This window comes from the organism of the source record quoted next, unplaced genomic scaffold, assembly GCF_019419815.1.
Source record: "Pyrus x bretschneideri cultivar Hongxiangsu unplaced genomic scaffold, Pyrus_bretschneideri_v1 Contig73, whole genome shotgun sequence".
Classification (NCBI taxonomy): Eukaryota; Viridiplantae; Streptophyta; class Magnoliopsida; order Rosales; family Rosaceae; genus Pyrus; species Pyrus x bretschneideri.
In genome coordinates, this window is record NW_025999813.1 from 1,071,543 (window position 1) to 1,094,445 (window position 22,903).

General features: G+C 36.4%; 1 protein-coding gene across 1 annotated transcript; it reads left to right on the plus strand.

Moving 5' to 3' along the window:
- Positions 1-13,950: 13,950 nt before the first annotated feature.
- Positions 13,951-19,273, plus strand: LOC103967464 (inorganic phosphate transporter 1-4). Its single transcript, XM_009380718.3, has 2 exons — positions 13,951-14,103; positions 17,382-19,273. The coding sequence occupies exon 2, from the start codon at positions 17,466-17,468 to the stop codon at positions 19,077-19,079; it is 1,614 nt and encodes a 537-aa protein (XP_009378993.2). The 5' UTR covers positions 13,951-14,103; positions 17,382-17,465; the 3' UTR covers positions 19,080-19,273.
- The last annotated feature ends 3,630 nt before the right edge of the window (positions 19,274-22,903 follow it).

Consider the following 22,903-nt stretch of genomic DNA (forward strand, 5'->3'; position numbering starts at 1 on the left):
TTGGCATATTCAATGGCTGCCATTGAAAAAAGAAAAAAAAGCTTGTTGAAAATGTTGATTCAAAATAAAATAACAAATGATTTTAATTTCATTAAGGATTGAATGGAACAACTTGAATAAGTACTTTTTTCTTTTTGTTTGTTAAGTTGTTATGAACAAGATTGATGACATATTTTTTCTCTATTGCAAGTTGCAACGTTAAATGTTTTCTTTTGAATCTAGTTGAAACTTGATTAATGTAGAGCTATAAATTTTTTACTTCAAATTATTACTTTCAAGTTTATTATTAAATAACTTTACGTAGGCATAGGCCACAAAAAAATTTGAGCATATGATTTTCCAATAATAATATTAGCTTAGCCCACCTACTAAATAATTTGTGGCTCCGTCATTATGACGTTTGTATGGTAAAAAGGAATATTTTTGCGCACCACCATAACTATAGTGTATGCTCACCATACATCTAATTATTTGCCATGTTTATGGTGATGAGAATACACCATAGTTTATGGTGGTGCGCACAAATACTTCCTACAACAATAGATGACACTTCATCATGTAAGAATCAATAACTCCTTTTGTAAAGGCTTAAGCAGTGGCATAAGTGAATTTTTCTTCTTATTCCCTCTGCAACGACCTTGCTTGGTCTATCTCCATTCAGTAATGGTTTTCCTTTTATTATTTAAAAGGGTTTTTATTGGTCTAATCATTTTAGGGTCCTAGGTAAGGACTTGGATTAAATATACAGAGTAGTGACATCCTCCGACCAAATAAAACCCTGTTCTCTCTTAATTTCTTAACAACTCTCACTTTGTACAATAAAGTTTGATGATTAGACGAATAACATGAAGGTTTGATGAATTGAAGAGATGTGTTTCTGGGCATCGATTGATCGTTGGTTTAGTTGAAGGGGTTGGGTTGGTGGGACGGGAAAGGGAGGGAGGGAGGGAGGGAGGGAGGGCTGAGTTTGGGATATTAAATCTTTTACTTTTTTTATTTTTTTTATTATTATTTTTTTATGTTGTTTAGTGATATTCTTTTTCATTGTTAAGTGAGAGTTTTTAGGTTCGATTCTTGCCAAAATCGAATTTGAACCACATTATTGCTAGCTTATTGTGAGGTTAAGCACACCCCCTCTTTTTGTAGATAATATTATTTGTTAAAAAAAAATTCAGGTTTTAAACCAAATTTAATAAAAAGAATTTTATTTTTACTTTGATTTAACACATGACTAGTTTTGAGTAGTGGTGGAGTGTCAATCAGTGAAGTTCATGACAAACTAAACAGGTCCACACAAATTTTTCTCATACATGTATGAATTGATGGGATGTGGAATCAATCACTTTCTTTGAAAAAAAAGAAGGCATAAGGTTTAACTCATATGGGCTCCCCTCCACCTTTTATTATAGTCCTTGAATGTCTGTTTATTTTTCGAAGTTTCCTGGAGTTTGCTGGGATATTTTGGAAAATTAATATAAATGCTAAATTCCCGTTTGCTGCTAATCTGTGGGGTTTTAAATAGGAATGAATGAGATGGCATGTGGAATCAATCGCTTTCTTTGAAAAAAAGAAGTTTTAAGTTTCGACTTATGCTCCCCTCAAATTTTTTTATAGTCCTTAAATGTCCATCTATTTCGTGAAGTTTGATGGAAATTGCTTGGAAATTTAGAATAGGATTCTCTTCCATTTTATTTTCCTCTCTTTTCCTCTCTTTTCATTATTTTTTTTTATTTTTATGTTGTGTAGTGGTATTCTTCTTCACTGTTAAGTGAGAGTTCTTAAGTTTAATTCTCGTCAAAATAAAATTTGAACTACATTATTGCTAGTTTATTATGAGGTTAAGCTCATTCTCTTTTTTTGTAAATAATATCGTTTCTTACAAAAAAAAAAAAAATTAAGTTTTAAAACAAATTTAATAAGAAGAATTTTATTTTTACTTGATTTAACACATGACTAGTTTTGAGTGGTGGTGGAGTGTCAATCAGTGAAGTTCATGACAAACTAAACAGGGTCCACACAAATTTTTCTCATGCGTATGAATAGATGGGATGTGGAATCAATCACTTTCTTTTATAAAAAAAAAAAGGCATAAGGTTTAACTCATATGGGCTCCCCTCAACCTTTTATTATAGTCCTTGAATGTCTGTCTATTTTTCGAAGTTTCCTGGAGTTTGCTGGGATATTTTGGCAAATTAATATAAATGGTAAATTTCCCTTTGCCGCAAATTTGTGGATTTTTAAATATGAATGAATGAGATGGCATGTGGAATCAATCGTTTTCTTTGGAAAAAAGAAGTTTTAAGTTTCGACTCATATGAGCTCCCCTCAACTTTTTTTATAGTCCTTAAATGTCCGTCTATTTCATGAAGTTTGATGGAGATTGCTTGGAAATTTAGAATAGGATTCTCTTCTATTTTATTTTTCTCTCATATTTTTCTTTTTGTTTTTTTCTTTCTTTTTGCTCTTTAAAAAAATTAACACAAGATGTTGACATGGTTTAATCGTAATTGTTTAAATAGGAGAGTAGGAGAGTGAGATTAGAAGAGAAAAAAAATTCTACTCTAACAATATAAGAGGTAAACTTCCTTTGCCACTAATTTGTGTCATTTGTGCCAATCAAGCAACACCGGCTCAATTAGCCGGCAGACACTCTGAATCTAAAAGATTATTAAGGATATACTTGTTTCCATGCATCTTTGTTTGGTTTTTACTATTTGTTCCATCTTTATGTATTCTCACATATGGTCGGAGAACAAAGTCCAAAGCTAAAACTAGTAAGTGTTGCCCATCGTGGTTGAGGAACTTTGTACAAGTAACAAAAGCACATCAGATAAGACAAATGGAGGTGAGCTAGGCCTTCCTGAGCAATGTTTCAGTAAAATAAAGCTGTATTACTACGGCAGCACAGTGGCGAAGTTCATGATTTTTAAGCATGTGGGTGAGGGGGTGCGAGGGGCAATTTGGTACATCGTGGCTCCGCCCGTGACAATATTGTACGGATGGTTGTATCTTCAAACCTGCGTTGAGGAGAAGTGTGCACAAAATAGGGCACTTTGGGATTGCTTCTTGTAAAAGCATTTTTGCTTATAAACGCTAGCGCTTAATTACGTTAAAAGTTCACTTTTATCAAAGAAGTATTAGAGTTTCTCTAAAAAGTGCTTCTTCGTGGACCAGAAGCATTTACAAAGTTTTTATTAAATATAGTCAGAAAGAATTTTTAACTTTTTTAGAAACAACCTCAAACATGTTCATAGTATAAAGGATAATGCTAGAGAGACCAATTTTGCTAAACCAAATTTGCAAACCCAATGATGCAGTTGTTAATGATTGGATTATTACTTAACCGTTGATTAACGTGCTTATTTTCTATTGGTGACACATCATTTAATTTACAAATTTAGTTTAAAACTTCAGTTTCCCTGCTTTACCCTAGTATAAATATTTTTTGGGACCTTATTGTAAAATGTAGTATTTGACACCTTAATATAATAAATGCACCCACCACCCCATGTACAAAACTTTCATATCTCGAAATTATAGAGGAACCAAAAGGGCAGAAAAATAAAAGTCACCATGCATGTTTTTTCATATTGTGTTTAAAACCGGAAAATATGATATAAGTTCAAGTTTTTGAGCAAATATTAAAAATAGTCCAATTTATTAAAATGAATACGATTTTTTTTTTAATAAGCGATATTATCTAGACTAAGGAGAAGGGGTGGACTTAGCCTTACAATGGACTAGTAATAATGTGGTTTAAATTCGCCTTAAGCCATAATTGAACCTAAGACCTCTCATTACAAAAAGTAAATGTCTTCCTAATTATCTCTTTAATTATTTCTTCTTATTTCTTTTTGTTGCAGTCCTATTAGATTAGGAATGTGATTGTGTAAATCCTAATAGATCTAGAAATATCTCTTTATATTCCCATTAGGAGTTAATTACCTATTAAGAGTTGTAATCCTAAAAAGGTAAGGAATTAACCTTCCCTACTACTATAAATAAAGGCACAATGTGGTGGAAGAGAACATATCTCACAACTACACATCTCTCTCTTCTCTCTACTATTGCCGCACCCCTCTCTCTATGGTGTAACATCCCACATCGTCCAGGGGAGTGGATCCTGTAAACCTTATATCTATTTTCACATCTCTACCTAGCACGAGGCCTTTTGGGAGCTCACTGGCTTCGGGTTCCATTGGAACTCTGAAGTTAAGCGAGTAGCGCGCAAGAGCAATCCCATGATGGGTGACCCACTCAGAAGTTCTTGTGTGAGTTCCCATAAACAAAACCGTGAGGGCGTGGTCGGAGCCCAAAGCGAACAATATCGTGCTACAGTGGTGGAGCGGGCCCAGGAAGTGATCTGCCCCGGGCCGGGATGTGACAATTTGGTATCAGAGCCTAACCCTGGGCGCATGTATGCCAACGAGGACATCAGGCCCCTAAGGGGGTGGATTGTAACATCCTACATCGTCCGAGGCCTTTTAGGAGCTCACTAGCTTTGGGTTCCATAGGAACTCTGAAGTTAAGCGAGTAGCGCATGAGAGCAATCCTATGATGAGTGACCTACTAGGAAGTTCTCGTTTGAGTTCCCAAAAACAAAACCATGAAGGCGTGGCCAGGGCCCAAAGCGGACAATATCGTACTACGGTGGAGTCAAGCCTGGGTTGTGGTGGGGGCTCGGGCCTGGATGTGACAATTTGGTATCAGAGCCTAACCTGGGCGCGTGTGTGCCGGCGAGGACGTCGGGCCCTTAAGGGGGGTGGATTGTAACATCCCACATCGTCTAGGGGAGTGAATCTTGTAAACCTTATATGTATATTCACATCTCTACCTAGCACGAGGCCTTTTGGGAGCTCACTGGCTTCGGGTTCTATGGGAACTCCGAAGTTAAGCGAGTAGCGCACGAGAGCAATCCCATGATGGGTGACCCACTAGGAAGTTCTTGTGTGAGTTCCTAGAAACAAAATCGAGAGGGCGTCGTCGGGGCCCAAAACGAACAATATCGTACTATGGTGGAGTCGAGCCCGGGTTGTGGTGGGGGCCCAGGCCAGGATGTGACATATGGCCTCCATAATTGTTCAGTAAATTATTCCTACATCACGCTATTGACGTTACGCTAAAGAGAGTTTCATTCTTCCGGGTTGTGGTGGAGTCCGGGCCGGGATGTGACATATGGCCTCCATAATTGTTCACTAAATTATTCCTACATCATGCTATCGACGTTACGTTAAAGAGAGTTTCATTCTTCAATCAAGAGAGTATTACGCTTTAATCATTCCTTTTAAGATTAATTTATTATTTTATTGAATTGATCTACATGCTATTGATTCAATTTAATTTTTTTGTGTTGAATGTGATACAACGCATTGGAGATGCAATTCCGGCTTTCCGAGATGGATCTTTTACAAATTCAAAGGCTTTTGTTGTTTTTTTTTCCAATCAGGTACTCTTAAAATAAAGGAAGATATTTGAAACAACCATGAAGCATGAACCCCCTACATTTATATTTACCTTCCGATATATATATATTGTTTATGTTCCATATATTTGTCAATATATATATATATATATTTATACACACACATACCACACACACAAACACACGTTTCATGCATTACGCAATTATATTTGCTATGTGGAATATATGAGTCAAAGTATATTAATAAATTAGAAGCAAATCTAGGGTTTGTAAAACCTTAACAATTTTGAGAAAAAAAAAGAAGGGAAAATTGGACACCACGACACCACCACAGTCGGCAAAGTCACTGGCCTGAAGCCCAGCTGACCATCACAACAACCAGGCCTTGGCCTGGGGTCAATCTCAACAGTACCTGAAGCTCCGCGCCCACCAAAGCCGTTCTAGCCTGATTGCCAGCAAGCCTTTGTGCTTGCTGGGACTTGTTGCCCCGACTCATAGCCATTCCACCAACCCAATTGGTTGGGTCCCTTCCTACGGCCTGTGCCTCAGTTAGCAAGCCCATGGGGTAAGGTTTAGTCCTCTTATGTATAAACCCATAGGCCCACACTTCGCTAGGCCTGACCGGTGCCCCACTTCGTCCTAAATTAGAAACCCAGCTGCGGTTAGGGTTTCTCTCGCACCCGTAAGCCTTTGGGCTTGCCCCTGTGCTATGGTCTCAGCCCAATCTCACCAGCAGCTTGCTACTGGGCTCCTGTCATTTGGCCTGTGCCCTGAAGCCACTTCATGGGTTGCTATTGCAGCCATACTCGTGCCCTTTGCTCACTGCACCTAGCCCAATTTTTGGGCTATGGTATTTTCAACCCAACACTATTATTTTAGCATTATTTTACTTTTACGATAAACCCCGTTTGGTCCCAATTTATTGAATTAATTAAAAGTGACCTGCAATCCATTAATCTGATAATGAATCCAAAATTATGACCTGAAGATCACTTTTGGACATTAACGATTCAATAATTTATTTTTATACTTTGAACCATTGACATACTTTTGTAGTAACGAAGCTCTCACACTTGAGTTCTCGAAGAAACTCAAATCCACTACACTTAAATTAGTATAATACATTATGTGTTTCTTGCAAGAACCTTTCTTTTATGAACTAAACGTTCATAAACTAAATTGAACCTATAGTTTCAAATTTAGTGCCTTTGAAAACCGAAGATTTCATAAAACAATACACCCATGAAAACCCGATGTTTTCATGAAAACCATGTCTTAGAACTTGAATATTCTAACTTTGATGCTTATGGATGATTCATTCCTATAACACCAACCACGATCTTGTTCCATCCATTTAGTGGATTGTTGAACCGTAACAAGTTCGATTTCATTGATTTGGACGTTTCTTAACTAAAACCACTTTATGTGGGGTATAAGACGTGAATCTCCACTTGACCATCAAGAAACTGAGAAACCATTGTAGCCAACAATGGCATGGAAAAGCTGAATAAGCCTCCGCCATGATCTTCATTCGAAGACTTATTCTCGAAGCATTACAAATGGAAATACCTCCCGAAGCAGCAGTGTAGAAAGCATAAGTTTACCAAATTCTCGGATCTAATTACTACCACAAACGTGAAAGAAAGGTATAGACTCAGTTTGGTTGGAGTCTACCGAATGGCTCGACCTAGTTCAATCAAAGCCTACTGAATGGTGATTCTGCAGGGATACATCAAAAGGCATGCTTTACTTTAGTAGAGGTGCACCAAACGGTACTACTTTGCTTCGGTAGATACCTATCGAATAGACCCCTCCAGCTTCGACTGGAGCCTACCGAACCTAATTCGGGGTCTCTCTTTCTCACAATCCAATTTCAAGTTTGTTTTTACAACTTATGGTAAAATCAGGGCCTACCAAGGTGTGGCATCATGCCCAAAGCATGATCCTTGGTACCTAAGACCTAAAACTTCAAGAATAAGGGATAATATTCCTGAACCTTAACCTTACAGAATCTACTTCCATCTTAACGGAATAGATTATTGGTTATGCACCTGCTTGTGCCCCTACCAATGTTTTTAAGGAGTACCATTATAGTAGTCAATATGTAAGACTAATTTTGCTCCACCAAATACCGTTGGAAAGGCCAAATTTTGACATGAATGGCCTTGTTGGCCGAATCCACCATAGTAACTTTGGTTTACTTTGTGAACATTTTTCCATGTTCTTGGATTCAAGTTTGGTGTATATTTTAGTTATGGATAATTTTATTGATATTGTCCTTGAATATGAGTTAATTGGATCATGTTTCTTAATACATGTTACCCAATTCAATTAAACATGTGATTAGGTAGGAATGTGGGAAAGTTAGTTGTCTGGATGAATGCGATACTACGCACACTAACTTTACACCTAAATCACATCTCTAACAACAACTTCATGTCTATCCAACCTGATTAAGAGCATTGGCACACTCCTCGTTGTATAAATGGTACTGAATTACCATTTAAGGGACCTTAAATTCTCCATGTCGTTGAGTTTTCTTAAGGATATTCAAGTTGACAATGATCATAAATGAAACCAATGAAGAAAATAGAGTGAAATATCTTTGCACCACCTCCAAAAATGAGCCTAAAGCTTTGCTTTGGGGCCAATGGGTTGTCTCCCAATTGGGAACACACCACATGTGGCCAGCCTAGAACCTGGTGATTGAGCAGTTTACTTGCTTTTGCACGACCTTTTGGAACACTTAGGTCGAACAATGATGTTACAACACATCTTCTTACCTGAAGTAAGGAGCTTATGCCTACCAGCACACTTTACCAAACCTGCTCATTAGGGAAATTGATTTCATCCCTCGCAAAGATACGAAACGACCCTCTTTTCACAGTGGATTCAAGGAAATATATGTGGACTAATCCAACGCAAATGCAGACCATATAAATACTTATGGTTTTGGTTGATGAATCGACAAACTAGTCACATGTTTGTCCACACACATTGCTGCTAAACCTCTTGGCCGATTAAGAGCTCGCCACTCTACTTATCCCATAAAGTCCGGCAAACTGGATAATGTCAGAGACTTTATATCGACGGTTTTCGATAAAGTATTGCATGCATTTTGGGTTTATAATTGAACATCGAATTCCCATGTTTACCCTAAATAGCCTTGCCTAGCAATCATAAAACGCAATTTAAATGATCATCCAGATTTTGGTGATCGTACCAAGTTTTCAGTTTTTGCCTAGGGCTATGCAATCTTGTATGCAGCTATGTTGGTCCACCTTGAGGCCCATTGCTACCCAACCTATTTGACGTTACAGTTGGTTACTGGGTATGAACCTGACGTTTTTCATATTTAAGCATTTGGGTGTGCATTCCATGTGTCAAGTTGCGCCACCGCAACGTACCAATATGGACCCTCAACGAAGGATGTGAATCTTTGTTGATTATTATTCTCTTTCACACTAGCTGTCTTAAAGCCCTTGCACGCTATCTCTTTATCGCTCATTTGCAGGTTGTCACTTTAATGAGACAATTTTCCCGCCGTTAGGAGGAGATAAGAACGTCAACGTTCCTGGAGAATGGCGCGAATTTGCATGGATGTCACCCACTATGTCTCATCTCGATCCACAAACTGCACAAGTGTGATAAGCAAGTGCGATAAATTCTATCTCAAATTATTTCTATCTCATAAGATTAATCTGGATTACTCCCGAGGCTTGAAGTTCTTGGTCCAGTATACTAGTTTGGATGAGCTAAATGGAATTGAAATAAGATTACCATCGATTATGTTTTCACTTATATGGTAGCTACCGACATAAATGAAAAGCGACGACATCGAACCGTGTTCCGTTGATTAAGTGACAACGTAGAAACTAATTGGACAACTAAAATTACAATCCAGGTCAAATTCCTTACCAAAATGTGTTTGGACCTATCGTTCCTACACTGCCCAAGGTAACCCTATTGTGTTACAAGTGGGAAAAGAAGCGTTATGAGATGAATGAAATAGTGCATTATGATGCACGCCTTATTGTGCAAGGTTTCTCTCAAACGTCCTGTGATTGGTAGCAGCATTATGAAATGTGGTTAGTGTTTTATCCATTGGGATATTGATACAGAGATTTACATGTAAGTTCTCAAAGAATTACATGGACTGGTTCAAATAGTTCCAAACCACAAAACACCCTCTTAAATTGTTTGTGGCATTCACTTACAATATAACGGATGTGGTATACCTGTCTAAGTGATTATTTGATCAGTCAGGGATGAATTATGCCCTTACGTGTTAAACTATGAAGTCTTATTCGAATTGCTAGAGTTACAGTTTATGTCATTATCACGATTCTCACTAAGATTCTGGAAGAGCTTAAAAAAACTGCTTTGCACATGAAGATGGAATTTGAGATGAAAGATCTTAGGAAAACTCACCTATGCCTTGACTTGAAGATTGAAGCATTGTTCTGATGATATTTTGGTCTACCAGTCGAACTACACCCTGAAGGTATTACCCTTGAGTATACATGTGATCGTTCATACGTTATATGCAAATGAGACATTTGAAGAGGTTATGGAATCTGAAATTTCATATCTAAGTTCAGCTTTGCGCTTCGTTATACTTAGCTCATTGTATTAAGACATGACATCTCCTTTGCTATTGATCTTGGTAAAGATGTAGCCCAACGCATCTCCAACGGATCCAACCCCCTTTATCCTCAGAATGATGCTTGCCTTATTTGTTATGCTGATGCTGGTAACTTATCAAACCTGCACAAGGCAAATCCCCGGATGGTTATGTCTTTACCGTTAGGGATATCGCAATATCTTTGAGGTCCATGATATGACATTAGTTGCGAAATATTCAAATCATTCCAAGACTCACCTTACTTCACTACGCCACAAGTGAGACATGGTTAGGAGTTCTTGTTGAGCATATTTGAAGTACTTGCTGTGTTTTCATCCATCATTGAGTCCCAAAGACGATCCATGAAGATTATGCCGTATGTATCCACCCGACCAAGACATGATACACTAACGAAGTCAATGCCAAGACATATTGCGTCTACATCTATATCAACAAAGCATCAGAAGATTGAAGTCATGTAAGCCGATCCCAGATAACCTTGCCGACCTTTACACGACATCACTTCTGAAGTCAACCTTCTAGAAGCTTGTCCGAGGAATTGGTATGCCTAACTATCATATGCAATGCTTTTCGTTCTCATTTGGAAGTTCTGTCAAACTCGGGGGGAGTATCCAGAAGTATACTTACTTGATCTTAATGTACTTTTTTTCCCTATGATTAGAAGCATTTTTCCCACTGAGTTTTTGCTACCTAACTAGGTTTTAACGAGGCACTCATACTGGGCTGATCATACCCTTGTGAGCTCTTCTACTTGTGTCCAAAAGACGTATAGTTTTCACTTAATGCAACTTCTCACTTTTCTCTTTAGACTATGGGTTTTCCCCCACCTTAGGTTTTACAATACTGATGTTTTGTGAGTTTTACCTTTTTATGCATTCTTCTATTGATTTGAGACTCGCATTTGCTCATTGTGCTGACGACTTCATCAACTTTACTTACTTCATCGTTGAAGACCTAATGCGCCATTTACTTGAGTATTTTATACACACTCAAGGGGAAGTGTTGTGGTCCTATTAGATTAGGAATGTAATTGTGTAAATCCTAGTAGATCTAGGAATATCTCTTTATATTCCTATTAGGAGTTGATTACCTATTAAGAGTTGTAATCCTAAAAGGGTAAGGAATTAACCTTCCCTACTACTATAAATAAAGGCACAATGGGGTGAAATAGAACACACCTCACAATTACACATCTCTCTCTTCTCTCTACTATTGCCGCACCTCTCTCTCTATGGCCTCCATAATTATTCAGTAAATTATACTTACAACACTTTTTATTTATTTATTATTTCTTATTCTTCTTCCTACTCCAAACTCCATTTATAGATTATTTATTTAATTTTTATAATCAACCTATTATACATACTTATTGTATTTATCTACCCATATGACATATTCATTTTTATAATCAACTTGAAAATCACAAATTAATGTCTTGCTTGTAAGTATATTATATTTGTGTACCTTTTAGTTAGGTTTCATATCTCTCTTATAGGTGAAATATGCATTCATATATTTGTTACTTGACTTAGGGTCGTATGTTCTGTAGATGGATTTGTGTTCGTATATTAATTTTTTTTTTTTGTTAGAAGATATCAAGTGGATTGATTGGAATTAGAATATGCTTGAAATTAGAACATTTTAATTTATCTCTAATATTTTTAAATATTAAATGCCTGTAAAGGTAATAAAAGTGGAGAAAAGATAATATACTGGACTTAACCTAATAACATGTTGATTTTATGAACCCAAATCTAAATGCCCCCCAAAAAAACTTGACGGTACAACAGAGTTTTATAAAGTTAAAAAAAAAAAAAAAAAAAAGAAGTAACACTTTGTCAGAGATGTAAACCTTACCCGTTGTAGTAAACAATAAATTGAAATTGAAATACAAAAGATACAAGAAGAAGAGGGTACTTCTCACTTTGCCAAACTCTTGCATTTATAGGAACAGATTACTTGATGTTCAAGTTGTAGAGTTTGATAGTATTCTCAAAATATAATCTTGACATACTTGGAATTATCCTTAATATCCTTACAAATCATTCTCCCACCGAAACTCAATTACCACCAAGTCCCGCCTACATCGACTCAAATTAGGATTTTGAACCTAGACTTATTATGTGATCAAGTCATACTTTTGTTGGGGTTTAAAAATGCTTCACTACTCTAGATATGTTTATCTCACAAAGAAGAATGTAACGCAGCGGAATTGATAGGCAAGAGAAAGATAGAATTCTCAAAGTATTACACAAGGTTTTTATTCACTCACAAACTTAGTAAAAGAGGAAACACTCAAACACTCTCAGAAGCTTTGTTGCTTCTTCTTACTTCTTACTTGACACTCTCACTTCTTACTACTTGCTCTCTTGGTTGTTACAAATGGTGTGGATGCCTTCTCCTTTTATAGGCATGGATGGAACCTTGGAGAAGCATGGAAACATCATGCTAGAGATATCTAGATAATTCCACTACCTTCCTAAGCTAGAATTATCTACATTAATCTTGTATGTTGGTGGAATCCTCACCATTCTTCTAGACTCTTCCACCAACTTGAACTTTGCTAGAATTTTCTAGCATGTGCATGGATCTTTCTTTGTGTATGGGCCGGATCAATTATTTTTGGGCCAAGACAAGATTACAATTCAACAACTTTATCCATAAATTAATCTATTGATCGTCCCCAATCTTTCCAAAAAACCCAACTCTGATCCTCAAATAGTCTTACGTCGACTAAGACTCAGCCACGCCAGAAACCAATCTTGATCTCTAAGCAATTCTACTTCACATAGGATTCGGCCAGTAGGATTCGGCCATGCAATACATTACTGAGCAGAGACTCACATCCTTCTTTCTGGTCTGTCAACCAACTAGTCCAAAACCAGGAACGCAGGCTGAAAATCATCTTGATCTTTTAATTTTACCGCTCCAAAGATATGGGGTTGATAGTGCAAAATTGTAGCAACCAACCGAGCTGGTCAGGTGATGTATCTTACCATAGTATGCCGGCACGGTTTAAAATTCACAACAGAATTCACTTCATGTTGCACTCGTAAAGGCAAACACAAAACTCAAAAATGCAAGTGGAACTCTTGAAGTGTAAAAAGCAATTTAGACGAGAAAAATGATAAAAACTCTTTTATTTATTTATTTTCTTTTAGACATCTATGTTTAATGATTTTGTTGTTTTGTAGATGACATTTTATCACAATAACGAAAAATAATTATATCTATGCACCATAATGTGGATTCCATCCCCTCTCCCACCCCCACAACAACTAACAAATTAATGCACCGATGCTATAGTTTGTAAAAAAAAAAAAATATATAATTTTTGTTGTTTTAATTTAATTTATTCTCTGATTGCAGAAATAAAAAATAGTGTACGAAAGGCAAAAAACGATTGATGAACATTTTGCTTGCATCGCAGCTACTTTAGCGGCATACAACGTCCTTCTCGTGTTATCCATTTTCTTTCACATGATTGATGAATATTAGACCATGACTTCCAACTTCCAAAATAGCATTAAAAAATATATATAACATCAAATCCGCAATAGAAAATTAAACTGACAGAACATAACAATTAAGATGTTGATGATGATGGAATTTATTAATATTATGAATTGGAATTTATTTTTCTGCATCTCTTGATCAAAATTACAACGTGACTGGTGCTCCAATGACTTTTTTGCTTTGACCACAACCATGTTTACTCTATTTTTGTTTCTTCAATGTATCTTAAATAGTCGATCGAGGAAATGCCAAGAAGAAACTGTGAGTTAATCGGAGAGAGAATAGATTGAAGGAATTTGGAGAGAGAGAGAGAGAGAGACTATGTTCAAGAGTTGACTTTCGCGCGGGCAAGGTTGAAGTTTAAGGCAGGAATATTCTAATAGATGCTAGAATTGATTCTTGCCGTTGAAGGATCAGTAACCCTTTAAATGTCCGCTACTTTCTTCTTAGACATCCACGCCATCAACCAACAACACTTCCTCATCTCCCTCCTCAAAATGTCAAGTTCAACAAGCAGCAGGTAATTAGTCCCTGCAAACTCAGTTTTTCTTTGAACCTGCGAAATATGTGTTTGTGTGTGTGTGTGTGTGTGTGTGTGTGTGTGTGTGTGTATTCAGACTTGCATGCATGAAAAAACTTTCACTTTTTTGGAACTGGTTTTCTTAATTTGGGAACTTGATAGGGCTACTTAAAGTAGAGATAGACTTTACCTTTCTAAAAGTTAAAGGTTGTTACCATGCAAATAGGGTAGCACTCGAATATTATTTCTTTTCTTATCTTACGAACTTTTTTACTTGTTCATGAGTCAAAGCTTTTTTCTGCGCACAATTGGGCTCTTCGTTGAAAGTTGAAACTTTCCCAGTTCTTATATTTCAATTTGTTTTGCGTATTCAAATAAATAATCTAAATTTCAGTTTATGAAGTAGATTCATAATCTTCTATTTCACGCAGAGTACAGGGTCCCACTAACTTCAAAAACGTATAGCGAAGATTCATATGTGGAATAGAAAATACGTAGTGTTTGTTGATTTTAGGTCAATGTTTTAGCATCTTAGTATTCACATATGAGATAATTTGATATTTTCTTTTCTTCAATCAAAGCAACTTGCACGTCATCCCCTGCAGGCCTTTTGTTCCACCTTTCTGTCTTTAATTCCTTCAATAGAAAAGATTTTAGCCCAAATTTTCTGGAGTATTTTAGAAAACCCCAGAAAACTTTCGTTTTTTATTTAAACTACCATATCGCTAGCATAACCTTTCGTTTTCGTGTGATACATAAGAGAACTTGATATAAGTCATATTTTTTTTAGTAAATATTAGAATAGTCAACTTTATTAAAATTAGTCCGATGCTTCATTCTCAATCTGTCCCTAAATTTAAAAATGTATAGAAACATAAATTTATTGCTTATTGTCAATTCCATGCTAAGTTCTTCGACTTTTTTTTTTCTTTTTGTCCGTATTATTCTACCTTATATGGAGGAATAATTTATATTGGAATTTGTCATGGTGATAATAATAACTAAAGATAATATATATTTCTTTTGCTTCTACATGTCTTAAAATTTGCTAAATGCTTATATATCTTTGACTTAAGTATATAATTGTTTTGGTATCTTTGGTAAGTAGTAATATTTTCATTTGTATAATTGTTTTGCATCCCTTTTATAGGTAAATGAAAATGTTAATTAAATATTTTTCATAGATATAAAATTGTATTATATATTATTTCAACAACAAAAAAAAGTGTTTTGAGGAGAAAAAAAAAGTATTTTAGATATTTAATTATCATAGCTAAATAAATAAATATAATTATGAATAAATAATTGTCATAGCTAAATAAATAAATAAATATAATTATGTCGGTTGGGCAATGGAAGAGATGATTTTCTTTTCTTTGGCCAATGGAAGAGATGATTCAAATGACAAATTCAGGATAGCTGCGTGAATAGGGTTTTTTGAGTTTTCGGTGTCCAATTTGGACTTCTGATATCTTTCCAGAACTCATAGCTTTGCCAAGATATAAGATGAATTTTGACATATTAATTACGGTTTGAAGGTTAAAAAGAGCATTTAAGTTTTTAAAGGATGTTTTTGGTATTTTTGTTTTTTTTCCTGTTTTGTTTGCTTTTGCTTCTAGTTTTTTTCCCAAGACTGTAGAAACATCGTTAGGGTTGTATTTTATTTGTCTATTATTCAATTGAAATTTGAGAGTTTCTCTCAAATCTCTGGAGCTCCAAAGCTACAAAGATACCCGTTCGTGAACTCGTTATCGTATAACTTCTGCTATTTCAAAACCAAAAGACTCATTTCCTACAAACAAAAAGTTACCATGGGTTAACTGTATTATATATATGTAGTGATACCATCTTGGAACGAGGGATTTTTTTACTACATAATTGAGAAGCTAGGGGGAGAGATACTTAAATATAGTTTGCTATATCAGCTAGGGGGAGAGGTACTTAAATATACTTTAAGCTTGGGGGAGTGATACCATCTTGGAACGAGGTAATTTGCAGCCATCTATAGGAGACGAGACTTGAGACTTTGGTTTTAAAGGAGAGATGCCACTATTGAGAGCCTTTAACAAGAACGATCCTCATTTTTCTTGACCGTTGAATTGACTTTAATGAAATTGTGTGGTTGAGATTAAATTGTGTGGTTAAGATTAAATCTCAGGCTACACAATCTCAACCACACAATTTTATTAAAGCCAAATTCAACGCTTAAAAGGATGTCCTCTTTTTTTTCTTTTTTTTTTTTTAAATGAAGATCCATCTTATTAAAGAATTCCTTGAGTGACGTTTTAAAGCAAAATTTGAAAAACAAAAATATCCCTATTGAATGACGTTTTAGAACAAATTTACTGTTAGGGTGTGAAAGTCAGTTATCAACCACGGTTAATTTCCCAAAATTATTGCTTTAAACACACGCATGTACATGCGTTAGGCTTTAAGCCAAGTCGTTGATCCATCAATTTCATTAATTTAATTTATGCGGGCCCATAGTGAATAAATGACAAGAATTTGAAAATTCAATATCGTACGCTCCCTTTTGTCTCCACTCCACGGACTATATGATTCAATACTAGAAAAACAAAGGGGCTTTTGAACATTAAATATAAAAAAGATAGAAAAAAAAAAATGTTAGATTACATATGGATTTTAATTCTTTGAAGTTTCTTTTTATTAAAATTATATTCTTTTTTTGTTATTTAATGTGTTTCATTTCATGTCACCACATAAGTGTAGAGAAATGTTTGCTTAAGTGTCCTGAAATTATAGTAGCGAATATATTAAATTGATTTGTTTATATTGAAATGTTTGTACTTAAATATTATCGAAATATATTATAATAAATTACTGTATCTAAATATTTCTACCAAAATATATTTTAATGAATTAGTGCAAACTTAGGAAAAGAAAAGTCCTGAAATTACCAAATAAATAAAAAAAATGACATGGTATATAAATGTTGGCATTTAAATAAAATCAAAGGACTCAACTCAATTTTGAATCATGTACCAGGTATTAATCTAAACTTCATCTTATTAAAGGATTAAAATCCAATTTTCTAAAACAAAAAAAAGGTTTCTTCTCCAATATTTCAAATAGTCATGAACGAATTTTTCTTTTAACTGATATGCTTCTACAAAGGTTGTGGATTTTAATTTGTGACAATAAAGATGGGATTTATTATTGTTTTTTTATTTATCATATGCTCAATTAAGTAGCGCATGTAGTTTATTTTCTTTCTATTTTCTTGCTTCAGTTGATCATTACTCCTTTTTCTTATGCAGATGAACTTAATTTACAGTGAACTAGTGGAGAGGAAGATTAACATTGTTATAAGTTGTGACAATTACTAAGCTTTGTAGCAAGCAATGGCTAGAGAGCAATTGGGAGTGCTTAATGCACTAGATGTGGCCAAGACTCAATTGTACCACTTCACAGCAATTGTGATTGCTGGAATGGGATTTTTCACCGATGCTTACGATCTCTTCTGCATTTCCTTGGTGTCCAAGTTACTCGGTCGTATATACTACACCGACCTAACTCACCCAAAACCCGGCACATTGCCTCCCAATGTGGCTGCTGCTGTTAACGGTGTGGCTCTATGTGGCACCTTAGCCGGCCAGCTCTTCTTTGGTTGGCTCGGAGACAAAATGGGTCGAAAAAAGGTCTATGGTATGACCCTTATTCTCATGGTTTTATGCTCCGTTGCGTCAGGCCTTTCGTTTTCGGATCACCCAAAGAGTGTGATCTCCACACTTTGTTTCTTCCGGTTCTGGCTTGGGTTTGGCATTGGTGGTGACTATCCCCTCTCAGCCACAATCATGTCCGAGTATGCCAATAAAAAGACTCGTGGGGCATTTATTGCCGCGGTGTTTGCGATGCAAGGATTTGGGATTTTGACTGGTGGGATTGTGGCTTTGATTGTGTCATCCGCGTTTGATCACGCTTTCAAGGCTCCTGCATACTCTGTGGACAGACGTGCTTCTCTTGCACCACAAGCCGACTTTGTCTGGCGTATCATTCTAATGGTTGGCGCCCTTCCTGCTCTTTTAACTTACTACTGGCGTATGAAAATGCCCGAGACAGCTCGTTACACAGCCCTCGTAGCAAAAAATGCTAAGCAGGCTGCCACAGACATGTCTAAGGTTCTCCATGTTGAGCTTGAAGCTGAAGATGAGAAACTAGAGAAGATTACTGAAGAGAAGTCCAATAGCTTTGGCTTGTTCACCAAGCAATTCGCTGCTCGCCACGGTCTTCACTTGCTTGGCACCACGTCTACTTGGTTCTTGCTAGACATTGCCTTCTACAGCCAAAATCTGTTCCAGAAAGACATCTTTAGCGCAATTGGGTGGATCCCGAAAGCAGAAAGCATGAATGCAATCCATGAGGTGTACAGAATTGCAAGAGCACAAACCCTAATAGCTATGTGCAGCACTGTCCCTGGATACTGGTTCACTGTTGCATTCATTGATTACATGGGCAGATTTGCAATCCAATTGATGGGATTCTTCTTCATGACTGTGTTCATGTTTGCTTTGGCAATTCCTTACCACCACTGGACCCTAAAGGCCAACAATATTGGGTTCGTTGTGATTTACTCGTTGACCTTTTTCTTTGCCAATTTCGGACCCAATGCCACCACATTTGTTGTACCCGCTGAGATTTTCCCCGCACGTTTGAGGTCTACATGTCATGGAATATCAGCTGCAGCCGGTAAGGCTGGAGCAATCGTTGGGGCATTTGGGTTTTTGTATGCAGCACAAGACAAGAATCCTGCAAAGACTGATGCAGGCTACCCACCTGGCATTGGTGTGAAGAATTCTCTAATTATGCTTGGTGTGATCAACTTTTTCGGCATGGTTTTTACACTCTTGGTGCCGGAATCCAAGGGAAAATCACTTGAGGAGTTGACAGGTGAGAATGAAGAAGAAGAAGAGGCCCCAGAGCGGCAGGCAGCTTCTGCTAGAACCCTTCCAGTTTGATGTAATTTTACAATGGGTTTTATTTCATTTGCGAAGCAATAACAAAAATGAAGTTGATATATGTTTGCTTTTGGTTTGTGTAATTGAAGTAGAAGCAACTACAACTTGTTTTGAAATCCTTTTGGTTGTGCATGTAATATACCATTTTTCTTCGCCCTTGTTTTGAAATATATTTCCACCCTTCTTAATTTTAATGGCTATGTATGGCTTGAAAGTCATTGTAATTGTTACTTATGCTTATTGTAGAGGCATTTTCTAAAATGTTGTTAACTTTTGTTATATGATGGACATGTAATAAGAAATATCACGCTTGACTTCTTACTCCTAACTATGAAAGAGACGCCAAAATGAAGGATTTTTCTCTAAAAACTTTGGTGTTATTATCGACAAATATATATAAAAATGTATTGTACTCCTTATACAAGTTCTTTCTGGTAATATAAAAATTATTAAGGGTACAAGTTAGCAATACAATTAGAAATATAGTTAGCAAATTTGTTAGTATTTGGTTAGAGTTGTTGGGCTTACTAGTATAAAAACAAAGTGTGTAATCTTCATTCTTTCAATCAATACAAATCATATTACTCTCTCTCTCTCTCTCTCTCTCTCTCTCTAGATCTCTGTGTTCATCCTTCTGTTCATCATTTCTTCTTGATTTTCTCTTCAATTTCCAAACATTTCAATGTAATTAATATGGTATCATATTTCAATGTAGTTAACATGGTATCAAAGCCATCAGGCTCACGCCGTGGATTTTGGGGGTTCCGTTTTTTCTTTTTTTTTATTAGATTTCATCTTCTAGTTTTAGTTTCTCTTCAGATTTTCTTCAGAAATTCCGTCAAGTTCTTCTGTGCTTCCGCGATCATCCTGTAACTTCTAGGTTGATTTTCAATTCTTGAATTCGGGAATTTTTCAGTGTTTCATCAAGTTTTTCATATTTTAGTCGATCTAGTTTTGAGAAAGAAAATTTTCTGGGAAAATGTCGAATTCCGGGAAAGGAAAAGCATCAACTTCTGGGCAAGTGTCCGATTCCGTTGAAGGAAAGTATGATCGTTATGTTCCTGAGTTGATTGATAACACTCAAGTTCAACAGGCAAAGCTTTAAAGATATGGCGATTGGGGATCCTTCTTTGCTCGCTTCCTCTAACGAGAACTTTGTGCTTCCTCTTGTCGCCGCCTTAATAGAACTCGATTCGCAGCCAAGTGAAAGCGTTGCTGAGAATGTGGAGCCGGGGAAAAGAAAGATCTATAAGAAGGGTCCGCTCAAGAAACAAAATCTACTGCTCACTTGGGATTCAATTTCCTTCATTCTTCTCTCTTATCCCCAAATTAGATTCCGCAACCATGAAACCGCAACTGAATCTGTGTTGGTTGGCACCACGTGGAAAAAAAAAGATCGAGGCAGGGGTTGTCGGTGGAGAGATATATGGCAAGTTGTTCTCCGTCAGGCCTATTGGGGGGCTTCTTTTCATCGATATGTTGTTGAAACTCGAGACCATCAGGTCGACGAAGGGTTCGCCCGCTGCGGGTTTGTTAGACTCTGGAAGACCGAGAAAAGTTGGAGGAGCCATGGCTACGAGCTCTGTGAAAAATCACCGATCGACCGAGTCACTGAGACTTTTGTGTAGTCCAAGTGTTTGCCGAAATGCCTAGCTCAAAATTTTCATGTGAAGGTTAAGTTTTTCAGCCACTTCTTCTGAATTTTTTACTATGATTCTTTCAGTATTATGTGAATCAATTAGTTTGTTGTTGTGGGTATGAAGTCATTCAGTTGATATGTTGAGTATTAAAGAGCTTAAAGTCTTCTTTCTTGTGAATCTTTTCTTGGTTCTTCCAATTGTTTGTGACATTTGTGTTCAAGATTGTTCATTGTGTCAAGATCAGTGTTTATGATGGCCTCCATTTGATTTGTTGAGTTTTTCATAATCATATATTGTGCAATCTGTATAATGTCCAATTCTTGTCTCTCTGCTTCACTGATATTCTGCAACTCTTGATATATTTGCAGAAATGAGTGTGAATTCTTGCATTCTAGCATGTACAAGTTTATGGTTGTTTAGATTATGGTTTGTGCCAAAATGAGAAGTGTAATGTCTGAGAAGATTGTTCAAGTGCTTATTGAGGAGTTTGTGCAGTATATTTCCTTATCACAGCCTATAATGTCGAGTCTAACCAGCTCAGTTGTTAGCATGTATCTACTGTAAGTCCGGTTATACGATGAAGTGTTTGAAGAAGTTGTTAACGATAAATCCCACGAAAGGTAATTCCGTGATGTGAATAGGTAAAACCACGAAGGGTAGAAGAAGTTGTTAACAGTAAATCCCACGAAGGGTAATCCTACATAGATGTTGATTTTCTGTTGTTGAAATTGTGAAGGCTGATGTTATTGTTCAAAGAAGTTTTTTGGTAAAATCCACAACGGGCGATCCCGTGGTGCTATAGTTAAGATCGATGCCACACTATAGTTTGTTAATTCTTTGTTTTTTTGTCAATATTAAAGGCCGAAGCCAAGTTGAATGAGAATGTTGACGGTAAATCCCACAAAGGGTAATTCTGCAAGAAATTGTGACAATCGGCATGAGGGTGTGTTACAACTTTATAAGAGGTTGTTCTTTGATTGAAGCTCCTGCGAGAGGCAGAAGAATATTGGATTTTTTGGATGGGAAGATTGTATATGCAACGAGTGTAATTTGGTTTGCAGTAGCTACAGAGGTGTAGACATCAGTGTCTTTTGCAATCAACTCGAATGTTTGGTCCCAAACAGGATTCAGATTGTTATCAATAACCTTGGTCTTAACCTTGAACAGTGGACGAATGTAGACAACAACTTAACTTGTATCAACAGGCACACCACCATTTGGAACAACAATGGAGTGTGGCCACTGGAGCATGTGTATGACAATGGATCATCAATCATATCTGAAATTCCAGGGAGGGTTGTTAAGCTTCCACCAACAGCCTTCAGAGTGTAATCAATTCTCGCCTTTGGCTTTAACTGAATGGGAATGGAAGCAACAAGTGTTATCAGTGAGCAGAACTTTCAATCATGATTCTCAGCTTTGCTTCCCATATTCAAGATAGCAATTTAGCTCTGCAATTATCTCAGCAACTTTCAGTCACTAGTATTTATGTGCAGAATAATCAAGTTGGAAGGTGTTTACAATAGTAAGATCACTTGCTCAATAACTCAGATGGGAATGGTTTTGATATGGAACAAGGTGATATAAATGAAGATATTATGACATGGAATGAATCTGAGGTGGATGAAGAGGGATTGCAATATTACAGATGGTTCAACTCTATGTTTTGCTTTATGGTTTCATAACAGTGATTGCAGATATGTCCTTCCAATCTCAAACTGGGTTTCTCCAGTTGAGATTGAGGGGAGTATTAAGGGTACAAGTCAGCAATTTAGTTAGAAATATAGTTAGCAAATTTGTTAGTATTTGGTTAGAGTTGTTAGGCTTACTAGTATAAAAACAAAGTGTGTAATCTTCATTCTTTCAGTCAATCCAAATCATATTTCTCTCTCTAAGACCTCTGTGTTCATCCTTCTGTTCATTGTTTCTTCTTGATTTTCTCTTCAATTCCCAAACATTTTAATGTATTTAACAAATATGTATTGTACTCCTTATACAAATTTTTTTTTGGTAATATTTTGGGTGCTATTATTGGCACTCTAAAATTGTAATTCTACAATGTGACAAAAAATTTTTTTAATGTCTAAATAAATTAGAAGTCCAAGATGACCTTCATGGAGTCTTCATAACAACTCACAAATAAATGTCCACTGAAAAACGATGTTAGGCAAGTAGTCGATTGTC